General features: G+C 43.2%; 1 protein-coding gene across 5 annotated transcripts in view; it reads right to left on the bottom strand.

The window, feature by feature from the left end:
* The window catches only part of NLRP3 (NLR family, pyrin domain containing 3), a 66,264-nt gene extending 49,644 nt beyond the window's left edge, over positions 1-16,620 (bottom strand). For 2 of the 5 annotated variants that reach the window (XM_005853172.2, XM_005853171.2), the window contains exons 1-6: positions 16,344-16,620; positions 15,154-15,159; positions 9,685-9,789; positions 7,503-9,273; positions 4,711-4,881; positions 523-693 (exon numbers count right to left, since the gene is read on the bottom strand). In XM_005853172.2, coding sequence (XP_005853234.1) covers positions 523-693; positions 4,711-4,881; positions 7,503-9,273; positions 9,685-9,789; positions 15,154-15,159; positions 16,344-16,620 — 2,501 coding nt within the window. The remainder of the gene's footprint in view (positions 1-522; positions 694-4,710; positions 4,882-7,502; positions 9,274-9,684; positions 9,790-15,153; positions 15,160-16,343) is intronic. The other 3 variants (XM_005853174.2, XM_005853173.2, XM_014534659.1) reach the window with 2 other exon arrangements.

A 16,620-nucleotide genomic window follows, 5' to 3' on the forward strand; every position in this document is an offset into this window, starting at 1 on the left:
AATCGGCTCAATCTCGCTTCTGTAACTGCTTTGTGCAAACCAGGGTCCTCATTCCAAACCCTGGGATGTAATCAATACCTTTGTGATTTTTGCCTATGTAAGTCTGGTTTTGCCACCATCTTATTACTATGAGATTTGGGGATGACCCTTCATAGTCCCGGATTGCAATAAATGTGACTCTTTAATTCGACTTCTTGAGGCGTCCTTCTGTGATTCGCGGGGTACATTACAACAATGAAGTCCCAAGACTCTTCTAGAGCACTGCATTATACTGGTTGTATTTCGTCAGCTAGGCAGTGAACACCTTAAAGGCAACATAGTACTTTGACTGAGTTCCCCCTCCAGTGCTTAGCATGTGGCTTTTTCCACAGGAAACACTAACTGATAGAATTACTGACCAACACCTGAGGTAACACAGGGGACATCTGAGTAGCCAAGGCCATCCCCTCACTAACACTCCAGCCTGTGGGAGCTCATTGAGCCACTGTTCATGCTTCTAGGAGGAAATGAGTTCACACTCACCACAGCTTCTTCAGAGTGCAGAATGCATGCCTCAGTCCCACACACACACGTTTGACTCCGCAGTCTGCCAGAGCATTGTGGCTCAGATCCAGTTCCACCAGCATATAGGTGCTACTCAGGACCGAGGAGATGTGGAAACAGCACTGATGGGAAAGGCAACACTGCCTCAACCTTGATGCCAAGCACAGAAACAGAAAGTGTCAGAACACAGCTGCCTCATATTGCCTTCTGGTTTGCACATGTTTTTAGCCTAAACAGGGACACTTGTATTCTCACATTACAAAGGAAAAATCATAATGAAGTGTTTTTTTTAAATATATTTTATTGATTTTTTACAGAGAGGAAGGGAGAGAGATAGAGAGTTAGAAACATCGATAAGAGAGAAACATCGAACAGCTGCCTCCTCCACATCTCCTACTGGGGATGTGCCCGCAACCCAGGTACATGCCCTTGACCGGAATCGAACCTGGGACCTTTCAGTCCGCAGGCTGACGCTCTATCCACTGAGCCAAACCGGTTTTGGCATAATGAAGTTTTTTTAAATTTTATTTTATTGTTTAATGTATTACAAATAGTAGTACATATGTTTCCTTGTTTTCCCCATTGACCTTCCCCTGGCCTCCCCTACCGCCCCCCCACCCCCCGCAAATGCCCTCACCCGCATAATGAAGTTTTTGAAAATCTATCAGAACTCCTGAATACAGCCCAAGACATATAGGGAAGTTAGCTCTCTCAGCCTGAGACCACAACTGCTGAGCACCAGGCAGTGAACTCCCTTTGTAAATAATGGTCAACTCTCCAATATATAAATGGCATGTTCCTGTTCTGTAAATAAAAAGGGTAGTGAAGCTGTGGGTTCCACTTCTTTACCACATGCTCTTAACAGTTGAAATTCCCTCAGACAGATGCCGGGCTCTCTAGGCTTGTACCCATCTACTTTACTTTTCCAGCCCCATTCCTGCTATTCTGTTCAGTGATTTAATCCCAGATCCCCATCCATACTGGAGGAGCAAGCAGCTCTGATTCTTGATTTGTTTTACACACACACAAACACACATACACTCACTCACCGTTACTAAAAATAATGATTTGTCTCTGTCATAAGAAAAAGAGCAATAACCTATTTCCTTTCCAGGCCAATAGTTCAGATATCCTAGAGGTTTCTGGACCACCCTATCTTTCTGTCTCCATCTTCACACCAATTAGAAGCAAATTAACCACTAAATATGTATTTATCTGCAAAGCAACTCATTATCACCAACACCTCCCTATTTATGTTTCATTCCCTAGGATCACACAGGGGCATCCAGAGGGGCAATGGGGATAGTAGTGTGGGATGAGGGCAGAGAGGCAGATGAAGTGCCAAACCCAGCCAGAGCCTTCAAGGCAAGAAGGAGTCTTCAAGGCAAAAATTAGAAAGGATTTGTAATTTATCAAGAGAGCAAAGAGATGTACCCCTATGTTCATTGTAGCATTATTTACAGTTGCCAAGATTTGGAAATAGTCCAAATGCCCATGAGTAAATGATTGGTTAAAAAAGTTGTGGTACATTTGCACAATGGAATACTATGTGGCTGTCAAAAAAGAAGGGAATCTTACCTTTTGAAACAGCATGGATGGACCTGGAGATTTTTTTTTAAATGAATTTTATTGATTTTTTTACAGAGAGGAAGGGAGAGGGATAGAGAGTTAGAAACATCGATGAGAGAGAAACATCAATCAGCTGCCTCCTGCACCCCCCCACCACCACCACCACCACTGGGTATGTGCCTGCAACCAAGATACATGCCCTTGACCGGAATTGAACCTGGGACCTTTCAGTCCACAGGCCAACGCTCTATCCACTGAGCCAAACTGGTTAGGGTGGACCTGGAAATTTTTATGCTAAGTGAAATAAGCCAGTCAGAGAAAGACAAGTACCATATGATTTCATTCATATGTGGAATCTAATGAACAAAATAAACTAACAAACAAAATAGAAACACTCTCATAGATAGAGAACAGATTGACAACTATCAGAGGGGTGGGGGGTTACAGGCCTAGGTGAAAGAGATGAAGGGATTAAGCAAAAAACCCCACAAAATATGGACACAGACAACATTATGGTTATTACCAGAGGGAAAGAGGGTTGGAGAAAGTAAAAGAGGGTATAGGGGGTATAAATGGTTATGAAAGGAGACTTAACTTGGGATGGTGAACACACAATACAATATACAGATGATATATTATAGAATTGTACACCAGAAGCCTAGATAATTTTATTAACCAACTTTACCCCAATAAAATCAATTTAAAAAGACTATTCCATTTTTAAAAAGTGAAGAGATAGCACTTAAGCAAGTGGAATGTCATGATTAAGGTAGAATATTTAAAATAACCCTCTGACTTCTGTATGGACAAGGGGTTGGAGTGTAGCAAAAGTGGATGCAGGGAGAATAAACAGCCATTCTATTCCTTCAGGTATGTATTTTGTTGTGGTGGTTGTTAGACCTCACCTGAGGATAATTTTTGCATTGCTTTTCAGGGAGTGGAAAGGAGGGAGAGAGGGAGAGGGAGAGAGACAAGAGAGAGAGAAACATCGATGTGAGAGAGACACATGGATTGATTGCCTTTCCCCCTCCCCATGTGCCCCAATCAGGGCCAGAGGATGGAACCTGCAACCCATGTATGTGCCCTTGATCAGAAATTGAACCTGCAACCCTTAAGTGTAAGGTGTGTGTGTGTGTGTGTGTGTGTGTGAGAGAGAGAGAGAGAGAGAGAGAGAGAAATAGAGAGAGGGGGGGCTCTAACCACTTAGCCCACCGGTCAGGGCCAGTGTGTATTTTTGAGCACTAATGTGTGCTAAGACACTTCTTAAGGCATTGCATTGCAGTGCTAAGCCAGGGATCCTCAAACTACGGCTCGCGGGCCACATGCAAATACAAATATTGTATTTGTTCCCGTTTTGTTTTTTTACTTCAAAATAAGATATGTGCAGTGTGCATAGGAATTTGTTCATAGTTTTTTTTAAAACTATAGTCCGGCCCTCCAACGGTCTGAGGGATAGTGAACTGGCCCCCTGTTTAAAAAGTTTGAGGACTCCTGGCTAAGACACTTCTTAAGGCAATGTCAAGACAAACACAAATCCTGCCCTTGGAAGTTGATGATCTTGGAAGCCATTGCAATATCCAAAAAAGTGATTGTGGTTGTTGGATCTGGGCTGGTGGAGTGAAGATGAGGAAAGTTGGACAATGGCTTGTAAAGTAGGCAAAATTGATAAGATTGGGGATGGGGTGGGTATGATGAGCAAGAGACAAAGGTAAGGCATCTTAGAGTGGTGGGCTGTCAATAATGCAGCTGTACTATGGAACAGGGCTGCAGGGATGACCCATACACCCTGTGCTCAACTCAGGGCACATGAGTCTGATTCATGTGTGGACTCAAAACAAGCACTTTAGAATAAAGCAATCAGAAATTCCCTGTGACAATTCAATCTGTACAAAATGTCATGATGGGTTCCAGCCCAGTAGCCATCATTGTATGTGATGAAACTCTCAGATTCACATCTATGAGCATGGCCAATGAGGAAATGGAAGCTTTTGAAGGTCATGTCTCTTTTGACCCACCACCAGCAAATGACTTGTTTTCCGTTCCCCTTCATTCTTCTCTATCCAATACTTCCCAAATAACTGGACTCTTATCTATTCTGCCTTCTCACTTGTCATGGGTTGAATTGTGCTCCCCACAAAAAAAATTCATACATTGAAGGTTTAACCACTAGGACCTCAGAGTGTGACTGTATTTGGAGATGGACTTTTTAAATAGGTCATTATGCTAAAATGAGGTCATTAGAGCAGGTCCTAATCATCCTTGTAAGAAGTGGAAATCAGACATGCAGAAAAAGACCATGTGAGCACCTGGGGAGAAGATGCCATTTACACCCAAGGAAACAATCCACAGTAGAAACAAACCCTGCCCAGAACTTCATCTTAAACTTCCAGCCTCCAGGACTGTGAAAAATATATATTTCTGTTTTTTAAGCCTCTCAGTCTGTAGTACATTGCCATGGCAGCCCTGAGAAACTAAAACCACTGATCTGGCCCCTGAGATATTCCTCCAGCTCTCTCTCTCTCTCTCTCTCTCTCTCTCTACACACACACACACACACACACACACACACACACACACACACCACAGAGAGATTCTTACCACAATCTCTGAATATTACAGCCAGGATTCTGGAGCATTTCACATAACACCTTCATCCCTGCATCCCCCAGGGGATTGCCACTGAGGTTCAATTCAGTGAGGTTCTGGTTAGCACCCAGGACAGAGAAGAGGCTCCGACAAATCCTGGAAGTGAGATAGCCGTTCACCCATCTAGAAAGGAAGGAAAAAGCAGAAGAAAAACAGTCTTTAAGAACAGCAAACAAGCTAAGGATCCAGGAGTGCCTGGTACTCATTGAGACAGTGGCCCCCCAGAGATGAAGAAATAAATCACCAAATCAAAGGTTGCCCACCAAGGAGTGAAGAAGGCAGGGAGCCTTGGTAATTCTCTTTCATCGTTGATGTTTCTATCCCTCTCTCCCACCCCCATTGGTCAGCTGTCACTCTACTAAGTGATGCAGAGACCAGTTCTCACCCTGGCTGCACAGTGGCATCAGCAGTACTCTCAAAAGTCCCTAGGCCAGGGGTGGGCAACCATTTTGTGAGTGCGTGCCAAAACCAGCAAAATCTCTGACTCAAAATTCTTCTGCGTGCCAACCCTAATTTTTTGAGAACATGTTACACCTACTTGATATCTCTTAAGGTGTACTTATGTGAAGAACCTTGAAGAAATAATAAAATTCATTCGAGCGACAAAAACACAGTATATGATGATGAAAAATACATTTATTTTTTAATGTAGACATGTACACTGATAGTCCGACAGAAAACTTTGACTCCGTTTGATATTATCAGTGGGACTTTTGCTGCTGCATCACTGATGACAGAGATTTTACATCAGGTTTATATTTCGTGACCTTCAGAGATATGCAAGAGCTACTACTTTCATCTGTCAGGCTACTCCTATTGCAAAACTTAACAAAATTCATCACTGAGAACAAAGATTCACAATTGTAAATGGAAGATTATAAGAGAGGGTTTCGCATACCAGCAAAATTATTGGCGTGCCATGTTTGGCACGCGTGCCAGGGGTTGCCCACCCCTGCCCTAGGCCAAGGAGACCAGATACACCAATATTTTTAAGATTTTCAGGTGATTCCAATGTGCAGCTATTGTTCAAATGCAGATTCTGACTCCACAGGTCTTGGGTTGGGCCTGCACTTCTTTTTTAAAAATATTTTACATGTTTTTTATTGATTTCAGAGAGAGGAAGGGGAGGGAGAGAGGGATAGAAACATCAATGATGAGAGAGAATAATTGACCGGTTGCCTCCTGCCAGGGATGGAGTCCCCAACCTGGGCATATGCCCTGACTGGGAATAGAACTGTGATCTCCTGGTGCATGGGTTAATGCTCAACCACTGAGCCACACTGACCAGGCATTGGCCTGCACCTCTAACTGGCACTGAGTGGATGCCCCTGCCACTGGTCCCAAGAAGGTTCTAGAACACATGAAGCAAGCACCTGCCCTCAGAAGAAGGGAGCTGGGATCTGGAGAGACTGCATCAGGCTTTTCATTAGGTGTTTCAGAGTCTCTGTGAGCCTTCCTCACATCTGTGGGTTCTTGGTCAAGTCTTTTAGGGCTTTAATGAGCAGGTCTGCCTCCTTCTCTCTCCATCTACCCCATCTTCTTTCTAGCTATTTGAAACTATTTGCCACTATGGAAGCATATCCCACTTTCCCACCTCCCACCCCCTGAGCCTCTGCTCTTTTGTCTGGGCTGCCTCTGCCCAACTCAACTCTCTCATGCCCCATTCTTTAGGATCTGGCAGGTTGGGAGTTCCCCTTCTGGGTATCTCAGGTGCATTCTTCAAGTGTTCTTTCCATTGCCCATCTTTCTCAGTCTACCTGCATTTCCCAACTGTCCCCACAACTGAACCTTAAGTCGCTGGGATTAGGACCAGAGGATGGTCCTTGATGACTGTACAATAAAGGTGCTGAAGAGACAGAGAAAATGAATTGAAAATTCATTGCTGCTGATGGAAGAATCCAGCCTACTTTCTCCTTAATTTTGTCCGATGTCTAGTGTCTTCTACAGAGGTCACACCCATGCACCTTCCCACAGCTATTGTGGTTGTGGCAGTTCCATGCAAGGATTTCAGAAGTTGGGTAACAACTGCTTCACTGTACCAACCAGCCACGGGCTTCCAACCCCCCAGCACATGGGTGAACAGACTGTGATGTAGTGCTGTTGGTGATAGCCTGATTGCAAGCACAGTGGGGCCTAGGAATGCTCTCTCTTTCTAGCCCTATTTTCCTCAATTTCCCCGTATTGCATTTGTTCCAATGAAGCTGTGTCCCTCCCCATTGTCTCCTACACACACTCTTCCTCAGACCACATTCACATCTTGTTCTTACCAGACTCCACTGCCCAAATCCCTTTACCTTTTACTCCTCTCACCCACATCTCCACCACTCTATCAAGGCAGGCTTCACTCTGAGAAAACTTCATTTGGTGTGCAGTGATAGGGGCCCTCTGTCCTCTGTGACCCTGGAACAAAGTCACTTGGTTTATTTTGCCCCTTTGGTATTGACTGGCTAATATGAACTAGAATCCCCAAATGGATTATAAGCAATTTGAATTTACAAACACTTTTACTCAGTACTCTATTGTTTCATTGGCTTTTTCTCATCCCATTTGTCGAGCTACCCTTCTTCTATTGCTCAGTCTCTACCAGTGAAGGTATCTACTAGAAATGGTGGTTGCATTGCATTGTTGTGGCAACTGCATTTGAAAGACAGTTGATAAGAGGGGAGAGGGAGCAAGAGCAAAGAAAAAGGTGGCTAAAAAGCAGAGGGCATGTTCTACCACCTGCCTGAAATTGGTTTCCTTACCGATGAGAAGAGGCCATGTGAGGACCTGGGACAACACACTGGTCCACATCAGAGTGTTGAGCTTCCTCTTCCTCTTCCTCCTCCTCATCCTCCTCCTCCTTGGGCGAGTTATGGAGCAACCTCAAGGAAAGGGATTGCACATTGTGACAGTTCTTGATACAGAAAGAGGAAACCACATGGTCCATTCTGGTGGAGAGATTGATCTCAATTTTGGGGAAGTAGCCCATGGCCTTTTGCACAAAGTCCTCTTCCTGCATCTCATACAAGCAGTAGAACAACTCCAGCTGGCTGGGCTGCATCTTCAGGGTCTTGGCCTTGGCTTTTGCTTCAATCCACTTCAGCAGCTCCAGCCTGATTTGCTGAGAAATCTTACAACTCAGTTTTCTCTCCAAGTAGGAAGTTCTCTCCTGGTTTATAAGACCAAAGAGGAAACGGACAACAAAAATCAGATACCCTTTTTCAAATTTGCCATAGTTTTCAAGAAGAACTGTCATGTCTCTGTTGGGGAGCTCTGAATGACTCTGTGGCATGTTCTTTGCATCCTGCTGTTCCTCTTCTTCCAGCAAGTAGTACATGGCAGCAAAGAACTCCTGGAAAGTCATGTGGATGAAGCTGTAGAATTTCTCACATTCCACTTCCTTTTGGAATAGATTCACCCTCAGGAAAGCAGACACATCTGCCTTCTGCAGGCCATGGTTCCTTAGGTCACCCTCCTCAAACAAGATTTTCTGGTTCCAGATTCCATCTGCAGCCAATGAGCAGAGACCCCGAAGGTTGGCAGAAACATGGTGCTTCTGGCTTCCTGCTTGTGATTGCAACAAACTGGAGAGAAAGAAGATGTACACTGCAGTGGTGGTCTTGGATGTCTGAGCAAGATTCTTGCCACTGTCCATCTGCTGTTTCAGTCCAGTGCACACGATCCAGCAGACCAGGGGAATAAAGCACATGGTGAAGAGGACCTCATTCTCCTGAATCAACCTAAAGGCTTCCTGGGCTTGCTGTTCATCTGAGAAATACTTGAAAAAATATTCCTTCTTCTTGGCCTCTGAGAAACCCAGGATCTCCACATGCCGCGGACGGTCCAGCAAGTGGTGTAGTTTCTCCAGGGCCACGGGCCTCGTGGTGATGATCAGCGAGGCCTCAGGAAACAGCCTCTTTTTGATGAGGCTGCTCAGGAGAATGTCTCCCCGCTCCACCTTCTGCCAGTCTGTGCAGAGCGCCTCTGTGTGCTCATCAAACGCTCCTTGCAGCTCATCAAAGCCATCCATGAGGAAGAGGATCCTGGAAGGCTTCCTCACAATCTTGCATATGGGTGGGTTTGGGTCAGGGCAGCAGCTGACCATCAGGTCCCCCAGGCTCCTCCGTATCCCCAGGCTTACCTCCCGACAGTGGATGTAGAACAAATAGTCAAACCTTCCCTGATAAAGTTTCTCTGATGCCCAGTCCAACATGATCTTCCTGGCCAGTATTGTTTTCCCAATGCCTGCCGATCCCTGGAACACCACCGTGTGCACAGGTTCAGTGTGTTGATCCTCAGGATCAAACAGCAATTCCAAGTTCATGGAACTCATAGGGCCATCTTGCATCTTGGCCAAGGTCCTACCAATTGCCAGGAGTTCATGCTCCCTCTCCTGCTGGCTCTGATGTTCCTTGATGAGACGCAGCCTAGTGTAACGTTTGTTGAGGTTCACGCTTTCACCCAGACGGGCATTCCTGTCTTTGATATACTGGAATCTGCTTCTTACATGATTTCTGTATTTCTTACAGTAATCTATGGCAGAGACAGAAAGTTAGACTCTGGGAGAAGCCTGAGCACATCCACCTGAGTTGAGCTCTCAACAGGAGCCTGTGGTGACTGGAGCTAAGAGATGGGGTGCAGTTCCTCTCCACTACTTGGTTATAAATCTTCCTATACAGAGTTGATCAGAAGAACAGCAAAGTGCTTTTGTGCTGCCCCCAGCCAAAAATCCTTTTTATTCAGTCTTACTCCCTGAAGGCCATGCCTTTTAAAATCTGAAACACTCAATGGCTCTCCTTGGTTTGGGGCCGGCAAGGAGCCAGGTGAACATGTATCCATGTCTTCAGCTACAAGGAGCAGGAGCACTTAGGAGGATGACCAGCTTTCCAGTGCCTCCCAGACTACGTCTCCAAACCCAATTGAAAGCACCACCCCCATGATTACCTTCTTTTTTTTTACAAATAGAGATTCTGGAAAGGAACCCCAATAAACCCATCCACTCTTCTTCGAGGCTTTCTTCCCGGCATACCACAGAAGCATGTGCATTATCTGAAATTATAAAGAAAAATACACAAAGTGTCAAAAACTAGGACTCCTGCCTAAGGTGATATAATTGAGACTCAGCACCAGGCACAGGTCAAAGGCACCTGCCTGGACATCTGCCAACCCAAAACACAGCTCAGAGTTGCAAATGACAGGTGTCCAGTCAGGGGTATTCTCCTGGTCCTAATTTCAAAGTAATGGCACTGATCCACCCTCTGAGCATTGTGTACCCACAGAATCCAGTCTCAGAATCTCTCTCCCAGGCCTAGAAAACACCTGGCAAACATGTGGGGCAGGCAGGTTTCTCTGTTCTTCATATGTATTTGGCAGCCAAACCCTCCCCCCACCACCACAATGCTCTGGTATTGAGGCCATCTCCATGCTCCCCAATATCCCCAAGATGGCCATGGGCCAGCAGGATCATCCCTCCCTGACCCCAAGTGCCTGGAATTCATCTTACCCTCATTCTGGGTCTTCAAGAGGGAGAATTACATATCTGGTTTATGTCTAACTCAGTGGTGCAGAATCCTGGCTGACTTTAGATTCACCTACAAAGCTTTAAAAATACTTATTTTCAAAAAAAACACACAAACAAGTGAGTAAAAGAATGAATGCCCTCTGGGAAAAAGTACTGATTTTCAACCCGTGAGCGGTGGGGTCTGGCACCATTACATTTATAAAGTTCCAACCTGCATCCACAGTTGAGAACTACAGATATAAACAGTCACTAAATGACACATTTCAAAGAGGTATGTCCTAGGAGAAATTCAGGGGAATTAGACAGTATGGATAACTTTAAGTGGGCAGGAACCCAAGAGGGACAGGAAGGATTCCTAACAGGCCTCTGCTTCCCCTAATGCAAATGCTATTGGTAACTTGATCACAAAACAAAATCCAAACATTAACTCAAACCAAAACCACAATTTAACTCTTACTTAAAGCCTAACTCTAGCCCAAGCATGTCAAATTCACAGCCAGTGGGTCCTGCCAGCAGCAAGTTTGACATGCTTGCTCTAGCCACTCCTCCCACCCCGACTCCCAAAAGAAGTTCTAACTCTAGTAATAATTTTTCTACTCAAAACCCAAATGTGGAAGCTAAGATGTCGTAGTGGTTACGAGCCAGGCTTGAACGAAAGACACACCTGGCGTTGAATCCTGGCCTTGATCCTGATGAGGACACCGCCACAGACAATCAGAACTTCTTACAGGCTCATTTCACATTGTTGGGCAATCAATTCCAGAATTCTTGCAAAAACTGAGAATCTATGCCCATTAAATAATTTTCCATTCCCCTCTCCCTGTAGTCCCCGGCAACCACCATTTTCTGTGCCTACTCTTGTAGTATTTCTCTTTTAGTGACTGGCTTATTGCCCTTAGTATAATGAAATTGAAAGTTCATTTGAAAGTGCTGGCCTCATGGGGTTCTTGTGAAAAATAAACAAAATCGCCGAAACCGGTTAGGCTCAGTGGATAGAGCGTCAGCCTGCAGACTGAAAGGTCCCAGGTTTGATTCCGGTCAAGGGCATGTACCTGGGTTGTGGGCACATCCCCAGTAGGAGATGTGCAGGAGGCAGCTGATCGATGTTTCTCTCTCATCGATGTTTCTAACTCTCTATCTCTCTCCCTTCCTCTCTGTAAAAAATCAATAAAATATATTTTTTTAAAAATGAACAAAATCTATAAAAACTACTTAATGAACTACTTCTGCAACTATGATTTAACTTTAATTTGGTTACTGAGTAGGTAAGTACTGACACAATTATAATTGTGTTATGTGAACACCCACAGATATGCACCCCTCCTGGTGCTCCCATGTCATTTTCTCTTCCCTGTCACACCCACATTGGTGCCCTGCCTTGCCATGCTTCCTCTGATCTGCGGGTTCATTTATATCTTTTCTTTTCACTAGCTCAAAATCATCATCCTATGATTTTCTAGATTCCTCTGAGCCTTCCCTGTGCTCTTCCCTGGCTCAGAACACCAAGTCAACGGAAGAACCTCACCCCTACCCTATCCACAAAAAGGAAGACAATATTTTGCCCTTCACATGCCCAAAGTAATGGTTATAAAAGAGGCTTTTCTACACACATCGCATAGCTCTGTAAGGTGAGAGGTTGCCCCTGAGCCAGAGCCTGTTAGCCATGCAAACAGACAAAGAATTTGATGGAGACCTGGAGGAAGTTTCAGACACGGAAAAGATTTGGATAAAGTGGAACTAATCAGGGAAGTTTCCTAGGGGTACATGAGCCCTGACTTGGGTTTCTAAAGGAGTTAGAAAAAAGAAAACTGCTTTCTTCCACCTTCTCCTAGCATTATCAAAAGAGAAGGAAGCCAAGAAAAATAAATGAAATGATTTAAAAAACAAACTTATCAACTTTGATGCATCAAAGGATATCATTAACAGAGTAAAAAGGCAACCAATGTAGAGACCAAAAAAACAATACAAAAGATCAACAAAACCAAGAGCTGGTTCTTTGAAAGGATAAACAAGATTGATGAACCTCTAGCCAGGCTCACCAAGAAGCAAAGAGAGAGGACCCAAATAAACAAAATCAGAAATGAATTGAAGCGATCATCAAAAAGCTTCCAGCAAACAATAGCCCAGGGCCAGACAGCTTCACAAGGGAGTTTTACCAAACTTTTAAGGAAGAAATAAATCCTATCCTCCTCAGACTATTCCAAAAAATTCAAGAGGAAGGAGCACTTCGAAGCTCATTCTATGAAGCCAGCATTACCCTAATTCCAAAACCAGATAAAGACAACACAATGAAAGAGAATTACAGGCCAATAACCCTCATTAACATAGATGTCAAAATTCTCAAAAAATTCTAGCAAATCAGATGCAGCATTACATTAGAAAGATCATACACCATGACCAACTGGGATTTATTCCTGGAATGCAAGAATTGTACAATATCTACAAATCAATAAATGTGATACATCACATAAACAAACTGAGAGACAAAAATCACATAATCATATCAATTGATGCAGAAAAAGCATTTGACAAAATCCAACACCATTCCTTAATAAAAACTCTTAGAAAAGTGGGAATAGAGGGATCATACCTCAACATAATAAAAACCTTATATGACAAACCTACAGCCAACATCATACTCAATGGAGAAAAACTAAACTCATTTCCCCTAAGAACAGGAACAAGACAGGGATGCCCACTTTCACCAGTCCTGTTCAACATAGTACTGGAAGTGCTAGCCATAGCGATTAGACAAGAAGAAGAAATAAAAGGCATCCAAATTGGAAAAGAAGAAGTAAAATTGTCCTTATATGCAGATGACATGATACTATACATAGAAAACCCCAAAGACTCCATCAAAAAACTACTAGACCTAATAAATGAATTTGACAATGTAGCAGGATACAAAATTAACACCCAGATATCTATGGCCTTTTTATACACCAATAATGAGCTCACAGAAAGAGAAATTAAAAAAACAATCCCATTTACCATTACACCAAAAAATTAAGATAGATAGGAATAAACTTAACTACAGACGTAAAAAATGTGTACTCGGAAAACTACAGGACATTGAAAAAAGAGACAGAGGAAGACATAAACAAATGGAAGAACATACCATGCTTGTGGATTGGTAGGATCAATATTGTTAAAATGTCCATACTATCCATAGCAATTTTTAGATTCAATGCAATCCCCATTAAAATACCAACAGCATATTTCACAGACTTAGTAAAAACTCACCAAAAATTCATCTGGAATTAAAAAAAAAAAAAACACCCAGCATAGCCACAGCAATCCTGAGAAAGAAGAATAAAGTTGGAGGGATCACAATACCAGATATCAAGCTATATTACCAAGCCACGGTTCTCAATACTGCCTGGTACTGGCACAAGAACAGACATATAGACCAATGGAACAGAACAGAGAACCCAGAAATTGACCATTATGCTCAATTAATATTTGACAAAGGAGGCAAGAGCATACAATGGAGTCAAGACAGTCTCTTCAATAAATGGTGCTGAGAAATTTGGTCAGATACATGCAAAAAAATGAAACTAGATTACCAACTTACACCATACACAAAAACAAACTCAAAATGGCTAAAGGATTTGAATCTACCATGGGAAACCATAAAAATCCTATAAGACTCCATAGGCAGCAAAATCGCAGACATATGTCGTAGCAATATCTTTACAGACACAGCTCCTAGGGCAATGGAGACTAAGGAGAAAATAAACAAATGGGACTACATCAAAATAAAAAGCTTCTGCACAGCAAAAGAAACCATCAACAAAACAACAAGAAAGCCCACTGCATGGAATAACATATTTGCCAATGTTATCTCTGATAACGGTTGAATCTCCAAAATTTACAGGAAACTCATACTACTTAACAAAAGGAAGATAAACAATCCAATCAAAAAATGGGCAAAGGATCTTAATAGACACTTTTCGAAAAAGGACATACAGAAGGCCCAGGGACATATGAAAACATGCTCAAAGTCACTAATCATCTGAGAGATGCAAATCAAAACAATAATGAGGTACCATCTCACACCAGTCAGAATGGCTATCATCAACAAAGCAACAAACAACAAGTGCTGGTGAGTATGTGGAGAAAAAAAAACCCTCCTGCACTGCTGGTGGGAGTGCAGACTGGGGTAGCCACTGTGGAAGACATTATGGAGTGTCCTCAAAAAGTTAAAAATGGAACTCCCATTTGACCCAGTAATCCCACTTCTAGGACTATAGCTTAAGAAACTGGAAACACCAACCAGAAAGGATTTATGCACCCCTATGTTCATAGCAGCACAATTTATAATAGCTAAGATTTGGAAACAACCTAAGTGCCCATCAGCAGATGAGTGGATTAAAAAACTGTGGTACATCTACACAATGGAATACTATGCCGCTATAAAAAAGAAGGAACTTTTACCATTTGCAACAGCATGGATGGAACTAGAGAGCATTATGCTAAGCAAAATAAGCCAGTTGGAGAAAGATAAATATAACATGATCTCACGCATATGTGGGATATAATGATCAACATAATCTGATGAACAAGAATAGATCCAGAGAAATGACAGGGGAGGGGGGTTAGAGAGCAACCAAAGCACTTGTATGAATGCATATCAGCATAACCAATGGATACAGACACTGGGGCAGTGGGGGTTTGCCCAGGGTGGGAAGGGCTGGGGGGGGGGGTGGGGGGTCAATTGGGGAAAAAGGAGACATATGTAAAACTTTAGACAATAAATAAGTATTTTTTTTAAAAAGGCAACCCATGGATGGAATGGGAGAAAATATTTGCAAATCATATATCTAACTAGAGGCCCGGTGCACAAAAATTTGTGCACTGGCCGGGGGGGGGAGGATGTCCCTCAGCCTGACCTGTGCCTTCTCACAGTCTGGGACCCCTCGGGAGAACCACCTGCTGGCTTAGGCCCACTCCCCGGGTGGCAGATGGCAGGCCTGGATCCCGCGCTGGGTCACCGGGGCGGGGCAGCGGATCACACTGCCACCCTCTCCACCGCCCCAGGTCGCATACGGCAGGCCTAGATGGCAGATGGCAGCGTGGCAGGCTGTGGATTGAGCTGTCCCACCCCACCTGCAGTATGCAAATTTAACGGTCATCTTTGTTGGGTTAATTTGCATACTCTTCTGATTGGCTGGTGGGCGTAGCAAAGGTACAGTCAATTAGCATCTTTGTCTTTTATTAGTATAGCTAGGGGCTTACTATCCAGGATATATAAAGAACTCCTACAAGTCAACAACAACAAACCAAGCAACTCAATTGAAATATGGCAAAAGGAAGAGGCATTCCTTCAAAGATTAAATGCCAAGAAGCACATGAAAATGCACTCAATATCACTAATTAATAGGGAAATGCAAATCAAAACCAAAATGAGATAGCATCTCACACCCACTAAGTTAGCTACTATTAAATAAAATATAAAATAAGTGTGGTGATGATATGGAGAAATTCTAACCTTTGTGCACTGCTGGTGGAAGTATAAAGTGGTACAGGCACTATGGAAAACAGTATGACAGTTCTTCAACAAAATTAAACATAGAATTACCATATAATTGAGTAATTCCACTTCTGGGCATATACCCAAAGAATTTAAATTTGTACACCCACATTCATAGCAGCATTATTCACAATAATGCAAAGCTAGAAGCAATCTGAATACCCATTGATAAGTAATCCCACTTCTAGGACTATATCCCAAGGTATAGAAATACCATGGAATATTACTCTGCCTTAGAAAGGAATGAAATATTGTCTTATGTGACAACTTGGGTGACAAATTCTCCACATATAAAAGGTACCTAGAGGAGTCAAATTCATAGAGACAGAAAGTAGGTGGTGGATGCCAGGAGCTGAGGGAAGGGGATGAATAATTGTTTAATGGGTATAGCATTTTGCAAGATGAAAAAGAATTCTGTCAATTAATTGTATAGCATCATGAATGTGTTGAATACTAAAGAAACATACACTTAAAGAAGGTTAAGATGGTAAATTTTATATTGTGTGTATATCTTATCACAATTAAAAGTTACTGTCTTCTTCTACTCACCCCATTCTGGCTCATCCCTCTTGGCTTTTTCATAAAGGTCTCTCCTATTGATTGCAGCAAAAATCCAGACTGCCATGGTCCATGCCTTCTCCTCCCCATTGAAGTCAATCATAAGGGTGGCTAGATCCACAGGATCTGCTTTCTCCGTCTGGCCCCGAGGAAGTGCAATGCAGCCCTTCTGAGGAGGATAGTCTTCTAAGTGCATCTTGAACTTCTTCAAGTCCATGTCCTCCAGGTCCTCCAGGTAATGGGCTAGCTTGCAGCGGATGCTGGCCAT

The sequence above is a fragment of the Myotis brandtii genome, unplaced genomic scaffold (assembly GCF_000412655.1).
Source record: "Myotis brandtii unplaced genomic scaffold, ASM41265v1 scaffold100, whole genome shotgun sequence".
Taxonomy (NCBI): Eukaryota; Metazoa; Chordata; class Mammalia; order Chiroptera; family Vespertilionidae; genus Myotis; species Myotis brandtii.